The 18,829-nt window shown below is 41.7% G+C and overlaps 2 protein-coding genes across 3 annotated transcripts in view; both read right to left on the bottom strand.

Annotated features, from left to right (window-relative positions):
* Positions 1-490: 490 nt before the first annotated feature.
* lonrf1 (LON peptidase N-terminal domain and ring finger 1) lies at positions 491-11,574 on the bottom strand. The gene is made up of 12 exons (XM_088374341.1): positions 10,815-11,574; positions 9,275-9,393; positions 8,762-8,884; positions 6,458-6,655; positions 5,651-5,864; positions 5,429-5,531; positions 4,961-5,075; positions 4,762-4,883; positions 4,523-4,681; positions 4,189-4,351; positions 3,921-4,073; positions 491-1,815 (listed from the first exon to the last, which is right to left on the bottom strand). Exons 1-12 carry the CDS (start codon positions 11,425-11,427, stop codon positions 1,657-1,659), a joined length of 2,241 nt encoding a protein of 746 aa, XP_088230467.1. The 5' UTR covers positions 11,428-11,574; the 3' UTR covers positions 491-1,656.
* A 4,680-nt stretch (positions 11,575-16,254) lies between these two features.
* The window catches only part of dlc1 (DLC1 Rho GTPase activating protein), a 66,239-nt gene continuing 63,664 nt past the window's right edge, over positions 16,255-18,829 (bottom strand). For both annotated transcript variants that reach the window (XM_088374688.1, XM_088374687.1), the window contains exons 16-18: positions 18,603-18,820; positions 18,356-18,529; positions 16,255-17,493 (exon numbers count right to left, since the gene is read on the bottom strand). In XM_088374688.1, coding sequence (XP_088230814.1) covers positions 17,394-17,493; positions 18,356-18,529; positions 18,603-18,820 — 492 coding nt within the window. In that variant the 3' untranslated portion in view covers positions 16,255-17,393. The remainder of the gene's footprint in view (positions 17,494-18,355; positions 18,530-18,602; positions 18,821-18,829) is intronic.

The following is an 18,829-nucleotide window of genomic DNA, read 5'->3' as shown; positions in this document are numbered from 1 at the left end:
CCCCTAATTTTAGCTGGTGTGGCTTATATTATTCAGGTGCGACCTATAGTCCAGAAAATATGGTAGTTTGAATTTAAGGCCATTGAAGTATTTTCCAAATATTTACTATAATTAAAATTTTGCTAATTAGGGGAAATGAAACTTCACAAAGCACTTGTGATGTTTTGAAATTCTTCTAGATGGTGCTCTTGTTTTAAAAGTAAACACTAGTGCAATGGAAACATAATAAATTTCCACTGCATCTTTAAACATCCATAACCTTGGCCAGTGCATCCTAAGCAGCAACAGAGTTCGCTGGGTTCTGGCTAACTGACAAATTAGGGGACGCAATGTATACTTAACAAAATAAATAAAGTAAATCCTGTAAGCCCTTCATAAGACTATAAAAAGCTACTCACCCCTTCCTCAAAACATTCCATGCACCTTCTCAATCTTTTTGGGGAGTGAATATACAGAAAGCCAACGTTAAAAGAAAACACAGAGGCTCAACTAGACCCTACTAAAAAAAGGATTTTTTATTAACTTAACACACGGAGCAAATAGCAAGATAAAAAAAAATATCTTTATAACTGATTTACGTAAAGCAGCCATGAATTTCTATCTTTCCAACGTAGTGAAGAAATGGTGCTTTGGACTGCTGGAAAAATAAATCCTAATTTGATGATACTTTACATCAAGATGTAAAAGAATGGTAAACCAATTATACTGTAACTTCAAACCACAAATTCATAGAATGTAAGGCAACAGGTTCTCTCATGGAAGCAGAGAGAGAGGGGCGTCTATGGAATATTAATAATATTAAAGTTTTGCCTTCTAGATGCATATACACTGGTTTGGTGGCTTCATATTGCAATATCCCCTATTCAAAATGTCTACAGAAAAAATAAGGTCACAATATACAAATATTTGTTATCTTTCCACTTAATTCAGCAGGAGTAACTGAATATTATGATATTGAGAAGTAGTTGGATTCATAAATAACTCCCGTTCTAAGTGACAAGCCTTGGAAGATTTTTGCAGTAAATAGTCCAGGGAGGAAGATTTTGCCAAGCGTGCATTTAGGATGACAATTTGCGGTCATGAGTATTTGAGCATGGCCACATGGAAACAACATATCTGATGTAAACGGGAAGTTTGGGACATGACGGAAGTAGAGTGAACAAGATAGTGGAAACAACACAACCATGTGGGCAATCTGATTATTGTTCGATAACAGGGCCAGCGTAAACCATCAATGTCAGTTTGGTTGCACTTGGGTATTATGTAGACCTTTTATCCTCTTGTAGTTGTTTGTGCAGCATTCTGGATTTTCCCGACAGAATCTTGCCCGCTCCCCTTCCACCCCACTTTAGACAGGTGGGACGTGACCCAAACCAACATCTGGCCACTTCAATAGTGTACACAAGCCTTGACAACACTACTGTGCATCAGAAAGTTCCTCACCCTATTCCAGAAAGGTGAGAGCCACTTGATCTGTCGTGATTCATGTTTGAGAAAACAAAATATTGTGCGTCACTGGAAGAATCCCTGAGGCGGTTTGGCCACATTTCCGCAAGTTCAAGAATGTTTTCACAGCATAGCTGTGAGCGGAAGGATCGGATGTAGGGGTTCATTAAAGTTTCCAATTGGCGGCGTGGTGGAGGCGAGACGAGGAAGCTAACTGTTGGGGATGCTCTGCAGATAGGTGAGAATGTGCTGGATCTTCACCAGACGCTCTTTGAGGCTGGTCATGGAGAGGACAGACAGCTGGTAGCGCGGGTCGATGGGCAGCACAGCCAGTAGCCACCAGCAGCACGCAGGTCCGTTAGGAGTCGCCTTGTTATGAAAAAAAAGGGGGGAGGAAAAAAAAATCTGAAAGGAACTGCCATATACAGGCACATCTCAACAAATTATAAGATTAGGGATCATTTATTTTCGTTCATTTAATTTCAAAAACTGAAACTCATGTAAAGATTCAGTACACATAGATGAAATAGTTTAAGTTTTTCGTAATTTTAAATATATTGTGAAAGTTACAGCAAACAAACCCCAAAATCCACCAAGTCATTATATTACAATATTGCTTATAAAAAGGGGTAATCGGCCATTTGAGATTTATTCTACCATGTGTTTAATAAATCTAGAATACGAGTTTCCTCATTTGAATTGAACAGCACAATTTTGGGAATTGATTTACAATATTCTCACATGCTTTTGCACCTGTAATACGGCACCAAACAAGCACATGACTTAAGGGTAGGCTAATGTTGGCGTGTGTGTTTATTCTTCTCAATTCTGTGTACCCACAAATGGATATCTACTAAGTACATCCACGAGGCAACTGGAAGCAATCATGAATGTGATCATAGCTGTACTTCATTGTAGCTTCGACCGTCTCCCATACCGACAAAGGGATTTTCTCCATGACACTTGTGATGCAACAGTAGAGGTAGGATTAGCTATGAAGCACCCATAAAGCTCTTGAGCCAATACTGTCAAAAGGCTCCACCCCGCAGGTTGTTGAGGGAGTCGAGATGTAATCCTCTTTGGCGTAAAGAGGCGAGCACCCCCCCCAACCACAACGTGCTATTATGCACCTCTAAGGCTCTTAAGCCCACAGTAATGTAGGCCTTCCCAAACGAAAGTAAACAAGCAATTGACTGTCAAATCTGCATTTTTCTCAAATGGAGAAGGTGGTATTTTCAGATATAAAACGAGACAAATTCCATGACGCAAAAGAAAGTGTTCATGACATGAGTGACCTTCCTCTTGATCAGAAGTTATATGACCGACTAGTGGCGGTTTATCCTATTGGCAATATGGTTAGCTGAGGGGTGGCACGTACCCGCTCATCTGAGGGTGTCAAGATTAATCATGACAAATAATATGGCACCTCTGTCCTGCAAAAGATTCCGGTGCCCTTCGCGTCCACAATGTTGACGTAATACAATGATATTTATGGACACAAGACTGAGCTATAAAAAGTGGCTCACATTTTGTTCGTGTCAGAGCTTATGTGCAAAGAGCTCATAACCAAGTCAAGAAAGGTAAATGTAGGTAATTACGATAAAATAAGAACATTGTCATGAAGTACATTTGATAGGTTATCCTGTACAATAACATTTGAAGAGGCTACAAGGGCACATTTTTGATTTGCACAAAGCACTGAAAATAGTGGAGGCAAAATTTTGAGTGTATTTTGTGGTTCTGGTTTGAAGATAGTTGAAGAAAACACTTATTTTTGCTTGTTTTGTGTTTTATTATATTCCACCTTTTTTTGATCTCTGTTTAAAACTTTTGGTGAACATTTGTGAAATTAAAGATACTGTTAATATTTGTTTCACTGTCACTAATTTATAGAATGTCTGCCTACTAAACTGGAAGCCGGCTGCCAGAACCGCCATTATAAAATGACTCTAACCTCAGAGGAGCACATTATTGGTCATGGATTTTTTGGGACAAGACATAGAAAGATAAAATCGGCAGTAAATCCCAGACATGAGATTTGTTTGAGTCATGGAGAGAAGGTCCATCATGAGACATTTGATCATGCAGTGAGGCAAAAGTATGGATGTCGAAATTAATTTATCCGGAGAACATGTCTGTGTGGATTCTCAATCGTCCCGGTCATGGTAATCTCGGCAACGGGACTGTTCTTGGATGGTGAAGACGTTTCACATTTATAATTAAACTTCTCCCCAGGTTTAAATTTTAGATGTGATGTTCCTCTGTATTGTCCCGTGAGGATTGTTTTTAGACTTTTTTTTTTTTAAATGCCGATTTTCACTTATTGCAAGTCGATCTGAAACATAATCACTGTGATAAACGGGTGATCAATAAACGAAAAAATTGATCCCAGAGTTGGGAAGGACTGCATTTGTGTAGCAATTCAGAGGCACTGGCCATAATCTGTTTTATACCGAGGCTGTCAAGAGATGTACCTGGATATCAGCTTCCCTCTCGGGCATTGGTCCAAAGTGCTGAAGGATCTGGTTGTGAAAGCGGATCTTGAGATTCTGGAACCAGACACGGGCTTGATTGTATACAGCATCATGGAGCTCTTGCAGGCTCTCGAGCTCTTCTCTGGCTTCCACCTAAGAGCCAATAATGAACACACCGGTGACGGTTGGATTCTGTGTTGTGCCAAGTGAAAGAGTAAATTACTCAGGTACTGTAGGACAAAGCAACATTTCAGGGAACAGTTCGTACCCTCGTGTCTTCCAAATGCTCAATGTCAGCAATACTATAACCGTCCTTCATTCCTCGGGACAGGACTCTGAAGCGCTTCCCTCCGATAGTGTCCACCACGGATCTACCATCAGGCAGGAAGTGAACACTCCGGATGATGAGCATACAGCCGTAGTCGACAAACCTGCCACGGTGGATGCCACGGAGTTAATTTTGTCAAGATGTTTGGCAGCATTCCCTCTTATGTAACTAATGACTTGATGTCATCAGTCACATGAATATGATCCTTGTGTGCAAGTTCTTCCAGTATCAAGAGCTCATGAAACTGCGACGTACACAAAACCCTTTTGCTTACCCTTTCTGGGGGTCGTTGATACACATCCCGAACTGCCGTGTGCCCGTGTCCATGCAGCGGCGGATCATGAGGCGATAACGTGGCTCGAATACATGCAGCGGGCAAGGCACCGTAGGGTACGCCATGGTACAAACAAAGATAGGCACGTTCTTTGTCAAGCTGCAGTTGGAACAGAACAGGAGAAAATTACAAGCTGACTCTAAATGGAGATAAGGAAAGGGAAGCAATAGCTAACTTACTCAGAAAGCTCTCTGGTCTCCTCCAGGTGAATCTTGGACCTCACCTCATGCTCCTGACTAAAATACTGTTTGATCAGCACATCCAGTACGCTTGTCACAGTGTACTTTCTACATGCTAGATACTGCCGAGGGGGGAGAGGTTTATGATTAATCATACATGATAGAGAAAAGATCAGTCACCATGTGGGCATACCCTTACCTCTTTTAGGCTCTCTTTGCACAGGGGGCAATATGGTGTGTGGTCCAAACAGCGTTCCAAGCAGCTTTTACAAAAGGTGTGGCCGCACGGCGTTGTCACAGGCTCGTAAAAGAACCTGGTTTGGACATAGCATTGGCCTGATTAGACACGCCTTTCAAGGTTCATTTTCAAGTTTCATCAGTGCAGGATGTATTTTTGTAGAAACTACATTGTTCATGCCCCAAATGATTCCTACCTAAGCCGTACTTTGACTTGGTATTACTTATGCGTAGTTCATATTGAATAGGTAGTTAACTGTCTATTTTATATACCTACAGATTAAGTGTGTTTCATTTAATTTAATTTTATTGCTCCTTTCTTTCAGTTCTTCATGGCCCCCCAAAGCGCTTTCTCTCATGGTCAATCCCAGAGACTAATGCTGTAATTATATCATCATTCAGATTCTAAAGAGCGCACACGTGGGCTCACCTCATGCAGAGAGAGCACTCAAGGTCATTGGCATCAATGAGATCCTCAAGAACACTTTTGTAAGCTTTAGCTTTGGTTGCTTTTTTGGGAGAAGTTTTCACACCTTGAGGGAGACAGAGAACATGAGGTTAACTTAATCTTTATGACTCATGCACTTTTTTGTAAGAATAATCAGTTTGCAATTACAAAAGAAAACCAGGAGAGAAAAGTGCCGCACAATACCTTGCTTTTTATACTTGCTACTTCCGCTGTCCACAATGCAAGGCTCAATGTCAGAAATTGACAACTTCCTCTTCAGCAGACTTGCCTTCTCCTGGTCTCCAAGCTGAGGGGCGGAGCGCACCCTCTTCAGTCCCAGCTCGCCAGAACTGGGGCCGCTACATCGCAGGGAATGAGCTCGACTCAGACTGGTACGGTCAAGACTCTCCCAGCGTTTCTGTGGCACAAAGGTAACAATTCAAATTAATACATAGGACGGTCACGATCAAATAATTTTCAAACTGATTACTTGATCAATTAATCAAATAATCAGATAATTTTTTTTATCATCAAAATGTATTACAAAAATATTTTATTTTCCCAATTACTGCTTATTAACCAATTCTTAGTGTATTGGCTATTTGTTTATTGTTAAGGGGGGAAAAAAAAGTAATCTCACACAAGAGGGTTTGATGACCTCTTTTCACTTTTTTTTAAAACAGATTTGGTTCCCGGTTTTGGTCATTGTCTTTCAAGTAAAAGCAGATGTTTGCAAATATCTTTTTGATGAAACAATACATATTCAGTCTACTTTCATGAAGAACTACAAAAATCAGAGAATAATTACTGTTGAGAGATTGAAATCCGAGGATTTGGAAAATGTTAAGCTAAATATCTCTAAACGATTACTCAATTATTAAAACAGTTGTCAATTAATTTTATAATAGATTTGATTCATTTATTATTTTATTTACAGTGCTCCATGTGCTATCAAGGAAAGCAATGCAATATGATTCAAATAATTACAATGGTTGTCTTGACTTATCTGACCTCCTGCTTGTCTGTTTGCTGGTGTGCCGACACAGCGCGGACGTGGTGTTGGCTTTGTCTTTGGACTGGAATTTGTGACCCAACTTGGGCACCGGCCACAAGGCTTTTACTGCGCAAGTGGGGTGACGTATTCTGCGCCGTTTCCCTCAGGCCGACCTTGATGTTGTCGTTAGCCGAAGAGAGCAGGTCACACAAAATCTGTCGAAAACAAACAGCATGTGATCTGTCTGTCAATTATGTAGGCCTCAATAACTGCAGAAACCCTGACAATCATTTGACAAGATGACAATTGGAATTGGTGTAAACAAAAATATTGTCACTGTCCAATAAAAAGCTGGTAAGTCTCATGGAAACCATAAAAAAATGTTTCAAAACCAAGTATCTCATAAAAACACAGCACAAATGGCTGTTAGTCAATTTCAAAAGTTTCATTCTCATATTAAACTTACAAATGAATAAATGTGCAGAGCCAAGAAAGTATGTCTACCTATTCTAATAATAACTTCTTAGGAGTCATTATGAGCTCTAAGTCACCCCCCCAAGGTTCCTGTCAGCTTGTAAGGTAAAAACTTTCTACAGCATTCACTATGTCATCAAATCACTTCATTGCAATTTCAAATGATTATAATTGGCCATTTTAAATGATCACAATTAATGGTTTGAAAACAGATATATCTGCTTTGCTGCAAGCAGCAGACATGTTTAATTAAAATTCAACAACTTTGCGAGAGAAAAAACAACAACAAGATGAGTTACCAGACTTGTTTATGCAATCTTGTTGTACAGCCAAAGTTCTCTAACTTTTTTTCTGACATGCCCCCAAGAGGCAGGAAAAAAAAAAACACTTTTACATGAATGTGTATGACGTACGGCACTTGCAATGTTTGTTACAAAGACAACATAAGATGTATTCGTTATCATTCTTAAAAACTGCACATAAATTTTGATACTAAACGAGGCAGCCCGATTGTTTACACAGAGAGTTACACAAAGATTACGCAACAGTGAGAATTTCATATCAAAACATGTTGAGCAGATAAAGGTGCCGTTAAAAATCAGGTTCAACCGTATACAAAGAGTCAACTGTGTTCCTCTTGCATAACAGCGACAGAGCTGATTTTGTTCATTGAACCTAATGTTGTCAAGTCACAAGACCTGCTCTTTAGCGAGCATAACCAAGATGATACAGCGGTGGCAAGTGAAACTGTTTATCGGTTTATTTCTCAAGTTAATTCAATGTAGTACTGTAATGACTTCCTGCTACCTCTTTTATGTTGAGTATTTAATGCGTTCGTTTCTGCGTTCCATTTAGGGGTGTCGACCAAAAGGGCTTAACTTTTTGACCTACTTAACATTGCACATTTGTCATCAGGATCATGACGAGGCGAAAATACCACACCTTTAGGTTTTAATTGGTGACTTGGGTGCACTAAATGCTAGATCTAAGCTACCTTGTAGGCCACACCTTAACTTCTCCTAAAACACGTGACAGGCTTCTCTTGCAATTCATCTTCACATATGCAGTTGACAAACTATCACCTGTCGTATTGTTGTAATAATAATAACAATGATGATAATAATAAAATAATCAAAGTTATATCACCCTGTTCTGAATACATAATGCCAAAGGTCTAGCTTCAGCCATGCGGTGGTGAAAAGCTCTTGTTGTGTGTCACCTACGCGACATGATCACACAAAATCATGGTGTCGCGAAAAATAGCGTAAATGAGTCAGTTGTCCTACTTTTTGTTTTCCTGAGTTTTCTACTTTTGGAAAGTACTTTGCAAACTTTTAAAACCGTGCCACATTGAATTTACAAACAAAACTGCATCGAGAAATTTTTCACAAATTTCCCCATATGTATTATCATACAATGATGAAATTAAACTTTGGATATTGCCAACTAATAGTGATTCCTTGCTCAAGTCCCAAAATTCAAGTCACGTCAGAAAGACAGGAACACTCAAAAAGGCAACGCAAGTATGGAAACAGGCACAAAGCAAGAAATAGTCACGAACGAACCTTGTTAGTTTCTATTTCTCCGCTTGGCAACGAGAGGGGACAGGGGCAATTGATTGCATAGAATGCCATACGCCGCTTAAAATCTTTATGACAATTCAATATGGGAGCCCAGATTCACCCCTGGGGATTCCATAAAATCTAGTAGGGGATTTCTCACATTGGCTACTGTATGTCTCTCAACAAAATGATGGCATTCACAACAAACAATAATAAAAGGCATAAAATTAGATTGTGGCCACAACTTAGTCAGACAACATCACATAATGAGATGTGTTAGCTCACCTTTTCTACTTGTCGTTTTGCGCAGGGGAAATCTTCATCCACAGCAAGGCAATTAAGGAAGACTTGGAGGGATTGATCTACTTCGCCCATCTCGTGAAGCACCATGGCTTTCCTAAACAAAGCCTACCAGGACGTAACATCAAATTTAGTAGGTTGTTACAATCACCGAATTTGCAGCTTCAAGGCACAAACAAAAACAAAGGAACCATGCCGTTGTCTTCGCTTGTAATTTGACAAACAAACATATTTTGACAAAGAGCAAACAACAAATAAAAATAATTAGTGGTCACTGCTTTAGTAAAACAAACACTGACATATTTGCATTGTTTTGAGCTGATGATAAAAATATTGGTGTGATGCTGCTTGTGTGCTTTTTTAAATAATATATATATATATATAAATGCGACAAAACATCACAAAGATTGGTCTACTTGGAGCACACAGGTAAAAAAAGAAAAAGTAAGAATGAAGAATGTTTTCATTCTGATTGATTTTTGACTGAAATTGACCTACCTCAGCGGAACAGCCAGATGCAAGACAAAACTCAATGTCCTCCAGAGCTAGATCAAATTGTTTTAGAGATGTATATGCTTCTGCTCTTGAGAGTCGTACATCCGCTGTTGTTTTGGGTTCTTCAAAGAGCATGGGGAGCAAAAAGAGAGGCAAGAGAAATTATTTTGAATTTCCCTATTTTCAAGCATCTCAAAAAACATTGTGGAACTGTTTGTGTCACGATTAAAGAACAACAACAACAAATGTCTAGTAGCAATTGAAATGGAATCGGACAGGTCTATTTGGGATAGGAGAACTGAACCATTCTCTCAAGTCTCTCTTTTCGTCAATGGATGCTTGAGGTAGTGTTTCTTTTCCCAATTTAGCTGGAGCAGACGCCTTCGATCCACTGGTGGATCATCTATAACCGCTTCAAACAACAAGTCATATGTTGGTATTATTGCCAATGTTTAATGTGATACTTTCTGTTGTATTTTTGTATTGTATATTACATAATTTTAGGCCTTTGTAAAGCACTTTGTTACGGCAAAAAGGTGGCGATAGCGCTATATAAATAAAGATATTATTGTATTGTATTGCATTTTAAGCAGAGGTGGAACACGAGCATTAGACAATTAGTCAGCTTTCTGGATTTTTCCACAAAACTAAGATACAACCTAAAACTGTGTTTTGGAACAAATGCATTCATGTAGTCATTTGTTTGGAGGACGTTGGCATTTTATAGTAACGGGATGATCAAGATTCTTGCTGCAATGACAAGAGCAATTCAAGAACAATTGGCATTTTGTTGGTGTAACTACACCTTTACCCCATTGACCCACTTATAAACAACCATTGCAATGTCGTGCAAGAACAATGGTATTGGATTATTTAATGATGTTCAAATGCATTTCCTCAAACTGCATGCCTGCTACTTTCACAGTCTGCTGCAGGAAAACAGTCGCCACCTTTTCCCCCTCTTTCATATTGTCGTGTTACCAAACCTAAGAGGCCTAATCATGAGTCACAAGTGATGCATATGACCATTTTCGTTGTCTAAAAGCCATTGGTTGCACTGCAGCATACATAACCAATAAGACCAGCCCACCCGCAAGTTACAAAACCTGCAATAAGTGTCACGACCTAACTTACGCAAGCTGACCCCGACGCGCATGCGCCGTGTGTGAACCTTTGGTAAACTCGGCGCAGACCGTTAACGACGTCGCTATGGTAACTGCTTGACAATAAACCCAGTTGAACAACAAAAGGACGTAATATATCACGTTTAGTTTTTAAAATAAATCTTCCTTAGCTTTTGCGACTTTCGCTTATATTTTCAGTGAAACATATTACTATATGAGTGGGGGATTTATTCTGTGTACTTTGCAAATTCTAGCGAAAGTTGACATTGGCCACATTCAATATGGCGGACGCATTCACTGTCCCGGCGAGGGGCCAACCGGTTTAAGGCGTGTCTACGTAATCTAATGTTTATGCTCAATTGCAGGAAGCAAACACCCAGTGTCAAAATAAATCCCGTTGCATAAAGTTTACAACTGACCTGCTTGGATCATATCGCTCGCTTGCCTCACGGCGTCCATGCAGCGATTCCGCAGACACAGTTCATCCACTTCGCTTAGTCTTTTGAACCGTTTCAGCTCGCTGGGGAACCATTTGGCCAAGAGTCCGCACAAAATCACGTTGGGCTTGCCTTCGCATCTGACCGGTTCGTGGCACAACTTGCACCTGGAGAGCAGCCCTCGTTGCAAACATCTCTTGCAGAATGAGTGTCCACACGCTAAAGTCACGGGTTCCCCTAAAAAACTGTTGCAACTAGGGCAGTCAAACACTTGATTCCAGCAGCTATCCTGCTCCTTCGAGTCCAGCTTGGGCGGCGAGACCGACCCGCAGGCAGTCTTATCTTTTAGATTTCGCACTATACAGTCCACAAACGTGCTTAGCTGTTCGGGTTTCACGGGCCCGTAGCGCGAGGCCATCGAGAACCAGTAAATGGCCTCTTTAAGGGAGTTTTCCGAGGTTAAAGCATTGGCTTTTAGCAGGATGAGCTGATGGTGGTCCACGTCCTCCTGCTCGGGGACGTCATCCTTTTCGGTGCCTATCACAAAAGCGCTCCTCTCCCCCGTCGCTTCCTCACCTGGCTCCTGGAGCGACATGATGAAAGAAAAATGTTACGAGTAATATCTGTCTCCTCGGTTAACGAAACTAGTCATCTCCTCGAGTAGGTCCTCTACTGACTTTCTCTGTGGACGCTCGTTCGTTACATAAAAACCCACGTCACATGAGGACAGGATCGCCCGTGATTGGCCGGTGCGACTGGGTTACAAAACCATGCCTGAGTCAAGTTTCATAACCGCAAAGAGGACGTGAAGGAATTATTGGTTCTACAAGACGTTCCTTGACACCGAAATAACAATTTAAGAAAGTGAATTAAAAAAAGAGAGAAATGTGGCTAGTATCTGTACGATATCTGTACTTATCCATTCATAGCTTCAGTAATTCAGAAATTCCAGACAGCCAAAAGCGAGAAACAAGGGGAAGTAAAAGGTTATCTCCCCGTCGGGGAATCGAACCCCGGTCTTCCGCGTGACAGGCGGAGATACTGTCCACTATACTAACGAGGAAGTAATGAGAAGCTCAAATAAATTTTTATTATTTAAATATTAAAGGATTTGCTAATTCCTCGATATAATGGCCCAAAAAGGATGCTTCATGAACCACTTGTCATATTCAAAACGGATCTGAGCTATAAATTCTTTGTTATTCTCTATTTATTTCAATATTATCATTATTTGTGGTAGTATTATAGAATGAAAATAGAACTTACTGTTATCTTCTTGGTTTCTTAAATAATGTGCAAGATTTGTGATTTTGTTGAATTATTAAGTTTGAAGAGGTGTGGTTTGGTTTTGGGTGTATGTTTTCCCAAATGACCACCAGAATGCAGTGTTGAACAAATATATGGTCAGAAAAGACAATTTGTTAGGCGTTTGAACGGTTTGAATTGGTCTAGAGTGGAAATTAGAAGGAAACCCACCAAAATTTAAATCTAAGCTTTGATTTTGAAATAATAAAGCCAGAAAATTTCAGTTTGAATGAGCTGATCTGTTTAAAGATGTAGAGTTTGTGTTGATTTATGAGTTTTCATTACCTTGAAATAAGGCTGGTGTCAATCAAATACCTGGCGCTGGTACTTTTCGATCCAGAGCTTCAGCAATACGTAAATTGTGAACTCTTGGAAAAGCAAAGAAAAAATTTGGAGAACAAGAAAACACAGAACTCCCCGTCGGGGAATCGAACCCCGGTCTTCCGCGTGACAGGCGGAGATACTGTCCACTATACTAACGAGGAAGTAGTGATTACGAGGGTTCCATTATTCTTCTTGTATACTTACGGGTAATACCAGGCACCCTGGCAGGGTCATCCATAGTAAAAGGGTCCTCGGTGAGGGGCCAGACAAAGCACAGTCTATAGATCCTTTATAGTGATGCATACAAATGGATCCTGTTATCCCGGGTACGGGTCACCGCCCCCCCCCCCCCCCCCCCCCTGGAGACAGGCCTGGAGTCGGGGCTCGAAGGCGAGCGTCTGGTGGCCGGGCCTTCACCCATGGGGCTCGGCCAGGCACAACCCAAAAAGGCAATGTGGGTCCCCCTTCCCATAGGCTCACTTGTGGGATGGGCCAAAGGGGTCAGATGCAAAGTGAGCTGGGTGGCGGCCAAAGACCTTGGTTTCCATTGTGGAAGCAGGGCCTGGGGACTCTGAGGTGGGCTCTCCCATCTCTGGGGTGGGTCAAAGTCACAGAGGTAGTTAAAAAGCCCCTTGATGGCAAGGCCCGAGGGTGGATGAGATCTTCCCAGGATTCTTAAAGGCTCTCGGTGTTGTGGGGCTGTCCTGGCTGACACGCCTCTACATCGCGTGCACATCAGGGACAGTGCCTCTGGATTGGCGAACTGGGGTGGTGGTCCCCCTTTTTAAGAAGGGGGACCGGAGGGTGTGTCCAAATTACACTACTCAGCCTCCCTGATATGAACTATTCAGGGGTGCTGGAGAGGAGGGTCCATTGGGAGGTCAAATCTCAGGTTCAGGAGGAGCATTGTGGTTTTCGTCCTGGTCGTGAAACAGTGGACCAGCTCTATACCCTCGGCAGGATCCTTGAGGGTGCATGAAGGTTCGCTCAACCAATCCACATATGTTTTGTGGACCTGGAGAAGGCGTTCGACCGTGCTGGATGAAGTGGGTGGGGAGAGGGAAGTCTGGGCGTCCCTCCTAAAACTCTTGCCCCCACGACCCGACCCCGGTAGAAGATAGATGGATGAAGGTGTGATTTGTTTTGGGGTGAGTATATGATTTCCAAAGGGCCACCAGAGGGCAGGGTTGATCTTTCAAGATATGCTCAGCAAAAGCAACCTGCTGAATTAATTTATGTGGTTATGCTCAATGGCTGTACGTACAACTGGGGCTTCTTTTTTGAAAATTTGTAGGGGGTGCTGCTGATAACCATCATACTATTGGATGTTTTTTAATCACACATTTAACTAATGAAATATTGATTCTATTGCTAAGCAAAATGTGTTTGCAAACCTTTAAGAGTTTTTATGCAGGTTTAAACCCTCATTTTTAGCGTTGTGGAACTCAGCGTTGCGACGGCAACAGTGTTTTCGCAAATAAACAAAATAATAACAAAACTGTCCAACATCAAATGTATCCTCACATGGAATTCCAACTAGAAAAAGCGACTGAATGTGTTATCTGTAGCACAAATCTAACGCAATTTCACCATGACATACTATACCTCACTAGTGTTGTCACGATACACGTACAAGCACAGTACCAATCAACTGTGACCCATAACGTGTGTCATATTTGGCAGCTATGTGGGATTCCTTCCACCCAGACATAGCTACTCAAATGTTCAGAGTGGTAAAGAGGCCAGCGGGCAAATGTTGCTCTCCTTACATGACGTGACGGAATGCTATGTACGGTATGATCATCTGCATGAGCACATGTAGAAAATATGTAGAGTGATCTCTGGCTATATTGAACATCTGTTATTGAATGTAATATAGACTCACAAGACGTTAAAATAAAGTCAAATTCCTCTCTTTTTCAAGATGTCACTGAATGGTAACCTTGACTTTCAACCTATTTTTGTGTTAACTTAGTAAATGTTGAACTTATCAAGTCGGGAACTGTATATAACAGAAAAATGAAGCTTCATGAACCAGTTGCATTTTTGAACCCTTTTGACTTTCTGCCGGAACTGCGGCCCAAACTCTGACATTGGTGGTGCAGGGACCGAACCGCCCTTATCAGTGAGTTCGGTACCCCGTACTCCCAAAGCCCCCCCAACAGAACTCCCCGAGGGACACGGTAGAACGGCTTTTCCAGGTCCAAAAAACAAGTGGACTGGTCGAGCCAACTCCCTTTCTCAAGTATTCTGCCGAGCGTATAGAGCTGGTCCACTGTTCCACGGCCAGGACAAAAACCACACTGCTCCCCCTGAATCTGAGATTCGACCTCCTGACGGACCCTCCTCTCCTCTACGTGCTTGCTTTGTTGAAAATAGTGTAAATAACAATCTGGCTAAGCCTAAGATGCAAATGAGGACCCGAGTTTCTAATGAAGAAACGCACAATCACATGCAAGCGTGTACTTAGATGTTTTGTACTCATTTATCAATGTGGGAACACTTCTGTGGTTGAATCTCAGACAAGTGTGGAGGAATGCATGCTGACTCAGGGTCAGCCTTATCTGGCCCTCCATAATCTCCCTGCCGTGTTTGGGTTCTCGGCACAAAATGCACATATCCTAACATCCCAGCGCATGTGTTTCAGGATGACGTGAGGCTGGCAGCGCTTGTTGCTAATGAGATACATACAAGGAAATCTCCAAAACTGGAGGCCTTCTGGAGGCTGTGGCTCCTTGCCAGCTCCTCATGGCCAAGTGAGGAGTGATCGAGGGAGCGAGAGCACCGGCACGTAAACCAAATGCATAGTTGTCCCAGTCAAGTTGCCACTTGCTACAGCTGTCACACTTGGAACGAGCTTCAACGCATGGTCCAAAGTTAATAGACTGTCAAAAGAACAACAACAGGCAGCACCTGACACCTAAGTTCACAGTGTCTACAGGATACACAATTTTCTCCTTTTGAATTACCCAAAAAACAATATTACACAACCAAGTTGTTGTGATAGTAACTTACCTCCACTGCAATGGAACATTCGAAGTAAAAAAAAGAAATCATCAAGAGATACAATTAACTTCAACCTTATAGTGCTAGAAAGACAGGGTTTAAAAGTCAAACAAACCTTAGCCTTAAAAACATCATCATTGTCTGCTTTGTTTTTAAATTGTGCCGATAGACCCAGAAATGGAACTTGGACGTAGAAAAGAGTGTTCCTGCTGAGTAAACTATGATCACTCTGCAGTGTTAAGTAGTTTTCATTTTTCATTTTCATTGTATTACACCAGCAGTCACCAACATGGTGGCCAGGAACTACATGTAAAAAGCCCGTAGGCCGATAGATTGCAACATTGTGATTTCCTACGACTGTTGACGAGATCATTCAAGAATTCGAGGACATGCAGGAGGTGCACATTTATGAATGTGAACAATTTCAACCGTGACGGCGGTCTGCGTTCTACCAGGTCTCATTACATGTGCCCCCTTCCAGGCCGCTGGCTTTGGAGCAGCTGTGCTACAATGAGCCCCTTTGTTTTGGGCAACATGAAAGTACTGTACGACATGTTATGTAAGATGCAATTGAGAGAATGGCATGTAGAAATGCAGCGGCCGGTACTGACCTCCCCTTAGCTCCTTGTTGGCACTATCGGTGCTTAACTGGCATAGTTGAATGTGGCGATAAAAGTAATCCACTCCTGGATCAGAACAAGCAAACAAATTACCAACGAGATTATCAGGAATTATTTGTGGCGTGGCCTCGCGATACGCCCGATATTACATCAGAAAATCACCAGTGTTTATTTTAATACATTTAATAGTGCACTTTGATTAAACTGTACAGAAATAATATTAATAAAAAAGATAAAGCATTTTTTCCCCATTTCCGTAACAGAGCTTAACATTTACAATACAATACAACGAAAGGATACAAAACAAACATATATCTGAGGTATAAATATATTTGTTTTAAATTAACGATCATAGTCATGTGTTGTTTGATAGAGCCGGTTACATGAACGATATGGATGATGGCTTAGGTGAAGTATGCAGGAAGCTGTGTTAAAACAAGTGAACAACTACACAGTGAGAAACTTGTCTTCCATATTTTTTGTAAAAGCGCATTAACATGCATCTTTACAGTAAAACCTGTAAAATCTCCTCCTTTATAAAAGGACCTTTTCTCTTACGGTTTTCATTTTTGTGTTGGACGTGTTGTGTTTTCATGCACTGTGACAGTCAATATTCTTAGGACTCGAAATACGTTTGTGGAAATACGTCATACTGTTAAATTTACTCTGTGGAAATGTCTAGAAAGATAAAGGGTGCTTTTTTTATTTTTATTTGGTCCACTTGTGTCAATTGGTCTTCAACACTAATCACTCCTCGTAATGGAACGTTCAGGGAGGTGTCATGGTGCTTTCCTGCTGCTTTTGGTGAGCCAGCCACCACTTTATTATCCTATCCTCTCCGATCCACAAATCATCTCAAACCGAGCCAGCACATTCACGTCTTTTCTCACCCATGCACTCATCAATCCTCACGACATCATAAATATTGTATGCGCTTCCTCCCACGTAACAGAAAAAAAAAGATGAATGTAAGACAGCAATAATATTAAGTGTGAAAAGAGTAGTTAGTGTATGTACACTGGAGTATGTTGACCTTAAGTATTGTTTGCTCTCGTTACACATGCAGTCAGTCACCTTTGCTTCTCAGAAGCAATATCACTCTTTGGATAAAGCCAGACATCCCATCTCATCAATGTTCTTTCACCCACATAAATACTTAAATGGCAGGACCAGAGGGCATATTAAATGGTAACATCAATAATACGGTTCAAAAAAACATCAACAACAAAGTCCTTCAAATCCAGGAGCCAAGGTTTGTCCTGTGTTTGTAATGAGATGGAGGATGGCCTTCCTCTCTCCGGGAGTCTCATTTGTCTGTGGGCAACACGAAGGAGTCACGAATCCGTGCCGCCTCGGCAGCACACAAGTGTCCGTGCAGTTTGTTGTACCACTCTGGGAAGCGACCCCTGTGTAAGCAGACAGCAGAGCGTGTCAACTTGTGGCACTCAAGCGTCATTCAAAAAGCCCTTGTTCACACCGGAGCTTCATCCAGTTCGTTAGCCAAATCCCTTTCCGAAGTTCTACTTTGATTTGGTCACGGAAGACTAGTCATGCCAGGCACTATAAATCTGCACGGGTTGCAGTGGTAACGACATTTTGATCGATAAGATGGCGATGTTTATGTCTAAGAATTCTGTTCATTGTTCTAAGTCTAAAATAATTTGACGCAAAATGGAGTACAATTGTTAGCTGCAGCAACAAGATTGGGTAAGGAAAGTTGAGATATATAAGATTTTACCGAGTGATTTTCCTGTGGTGTAAAGTGCTTGGAAAACAATTGGAATAGACAATACGTATTTGCGATCGCAACGATGTGTGTTTGTGTAAATAAAAATAACAAGGAGAGTTTGCCACTACAATCAAAATATCATTCCTCTTCCATCACTACTACTAGTTGGTATTTTCCATCAATCTGGATGCCCTGTGGCATAATGGTGCCTCTCTCTCTGAGGTATGTTTGGGTCCTGTTGGTTGGGGACTGTTGTGATATTTTTCCCCCCCCTCGACATGTGTGGGGTCTCTCACTTGCTGTTTAAACAATTTGACTTCTGTCTCTGACAACTGCTCTGAGAGACCAGGGTGTCCACATACTGCCTCCACAAGGTTTGAATATGTCTTATAAAAATTGTATTTCATGGGATTTCTGCTGTTCAGACTTCATAAAACCAAGCTGACTATAATAAAAAAGGATTTAGGGCTGTCAGTGTGAGTAAAGCCTAAGACTAATTTCAACGTCCAAGTAAAATAATAATAATAAAAAACACTGACCTGCAGTCAATTCTGGAAATGTGCGTGAGCCGAGACTTGTTGGCTCCGCAGGGCTCGATAAAATAGCGTGAGAGGAAAACGTTGGCGCGCACGCCCACCACGGGCGCTGCGCTGTGATCCACTGATGTAGACACCAGGGCACACGCCCCCTTTGGCAGGTCTGTTATCCATGTTCTAGTGCGTAAAAGAAATATATTAGACCACAAGCATGACAGCTGACAGAAAGTCAAGATTTAGAGATATTTACCTGAGCACCAGATGGTCCCTCATGGGGTGTGGGGCCATGGTATTCCGCACATACTGGTAGACCTCGGTCTTCTCGTCCAAGCTTTCTACCACGCGACTCTCGTACAGGTCCTCATCCCAGCGCGCCTGCTCCCTCACAATCCGGGTCAGGACCTCCTCCGGAGATGCAGGCACCTCCACGGTTGCCTTCCACAGCCTCAGTGGGAAGCCATCATGTACCTGGACAAA

The sequence above is a fragment of the Syngnathus floridae genome, chromosome 4 (genome assembly GCF_059516105.1).
Source record: "Syngnathus floridae isolate MCC-2025c chromosome 4, RoL_Sflo_1.0, whole genome shotgun sequence".
NCBI lineage: Eukaryota > Metazoa > Chordata > Actinopteri > Syngnathiformes > Syngnathidae > Syngnathus > Syngnathus floridae.
The sequence above is the reverse complement of the archived record's forward strand: the minus strand, read 5'-3'. Positions and strand labels throughout refer to the sequence as shown.

What these genes read in the sequence shown, in the direction of transcription:
- lonrf1 (XM_088374341.1), bottom strand. Translation starts at nt 11,427, where the DNA reads ATGTCGCTCCAGGAGCCAGGTGAGGAAGCGACGGGGGAGAGGAGCGCT. An exon ending in AGCAAACAGACAAGCAGGAG is followed by an intron (nt 5,865 to 6,457) that starts GTCAGATAAGTC and finishes TTTGTGCCACAG; the next exon opens with AAACGCTGGGAGAGTCTTGA. An exon ending in GAGTGCTCTCTCTGCATGAG is followed by an intron (nt 5,076 to 5,428) that starts GTGAGCCCACGT and finishes TGTCCAAACCAG; the next exon opens with GTTCTTTTACGAGCCTGTGA.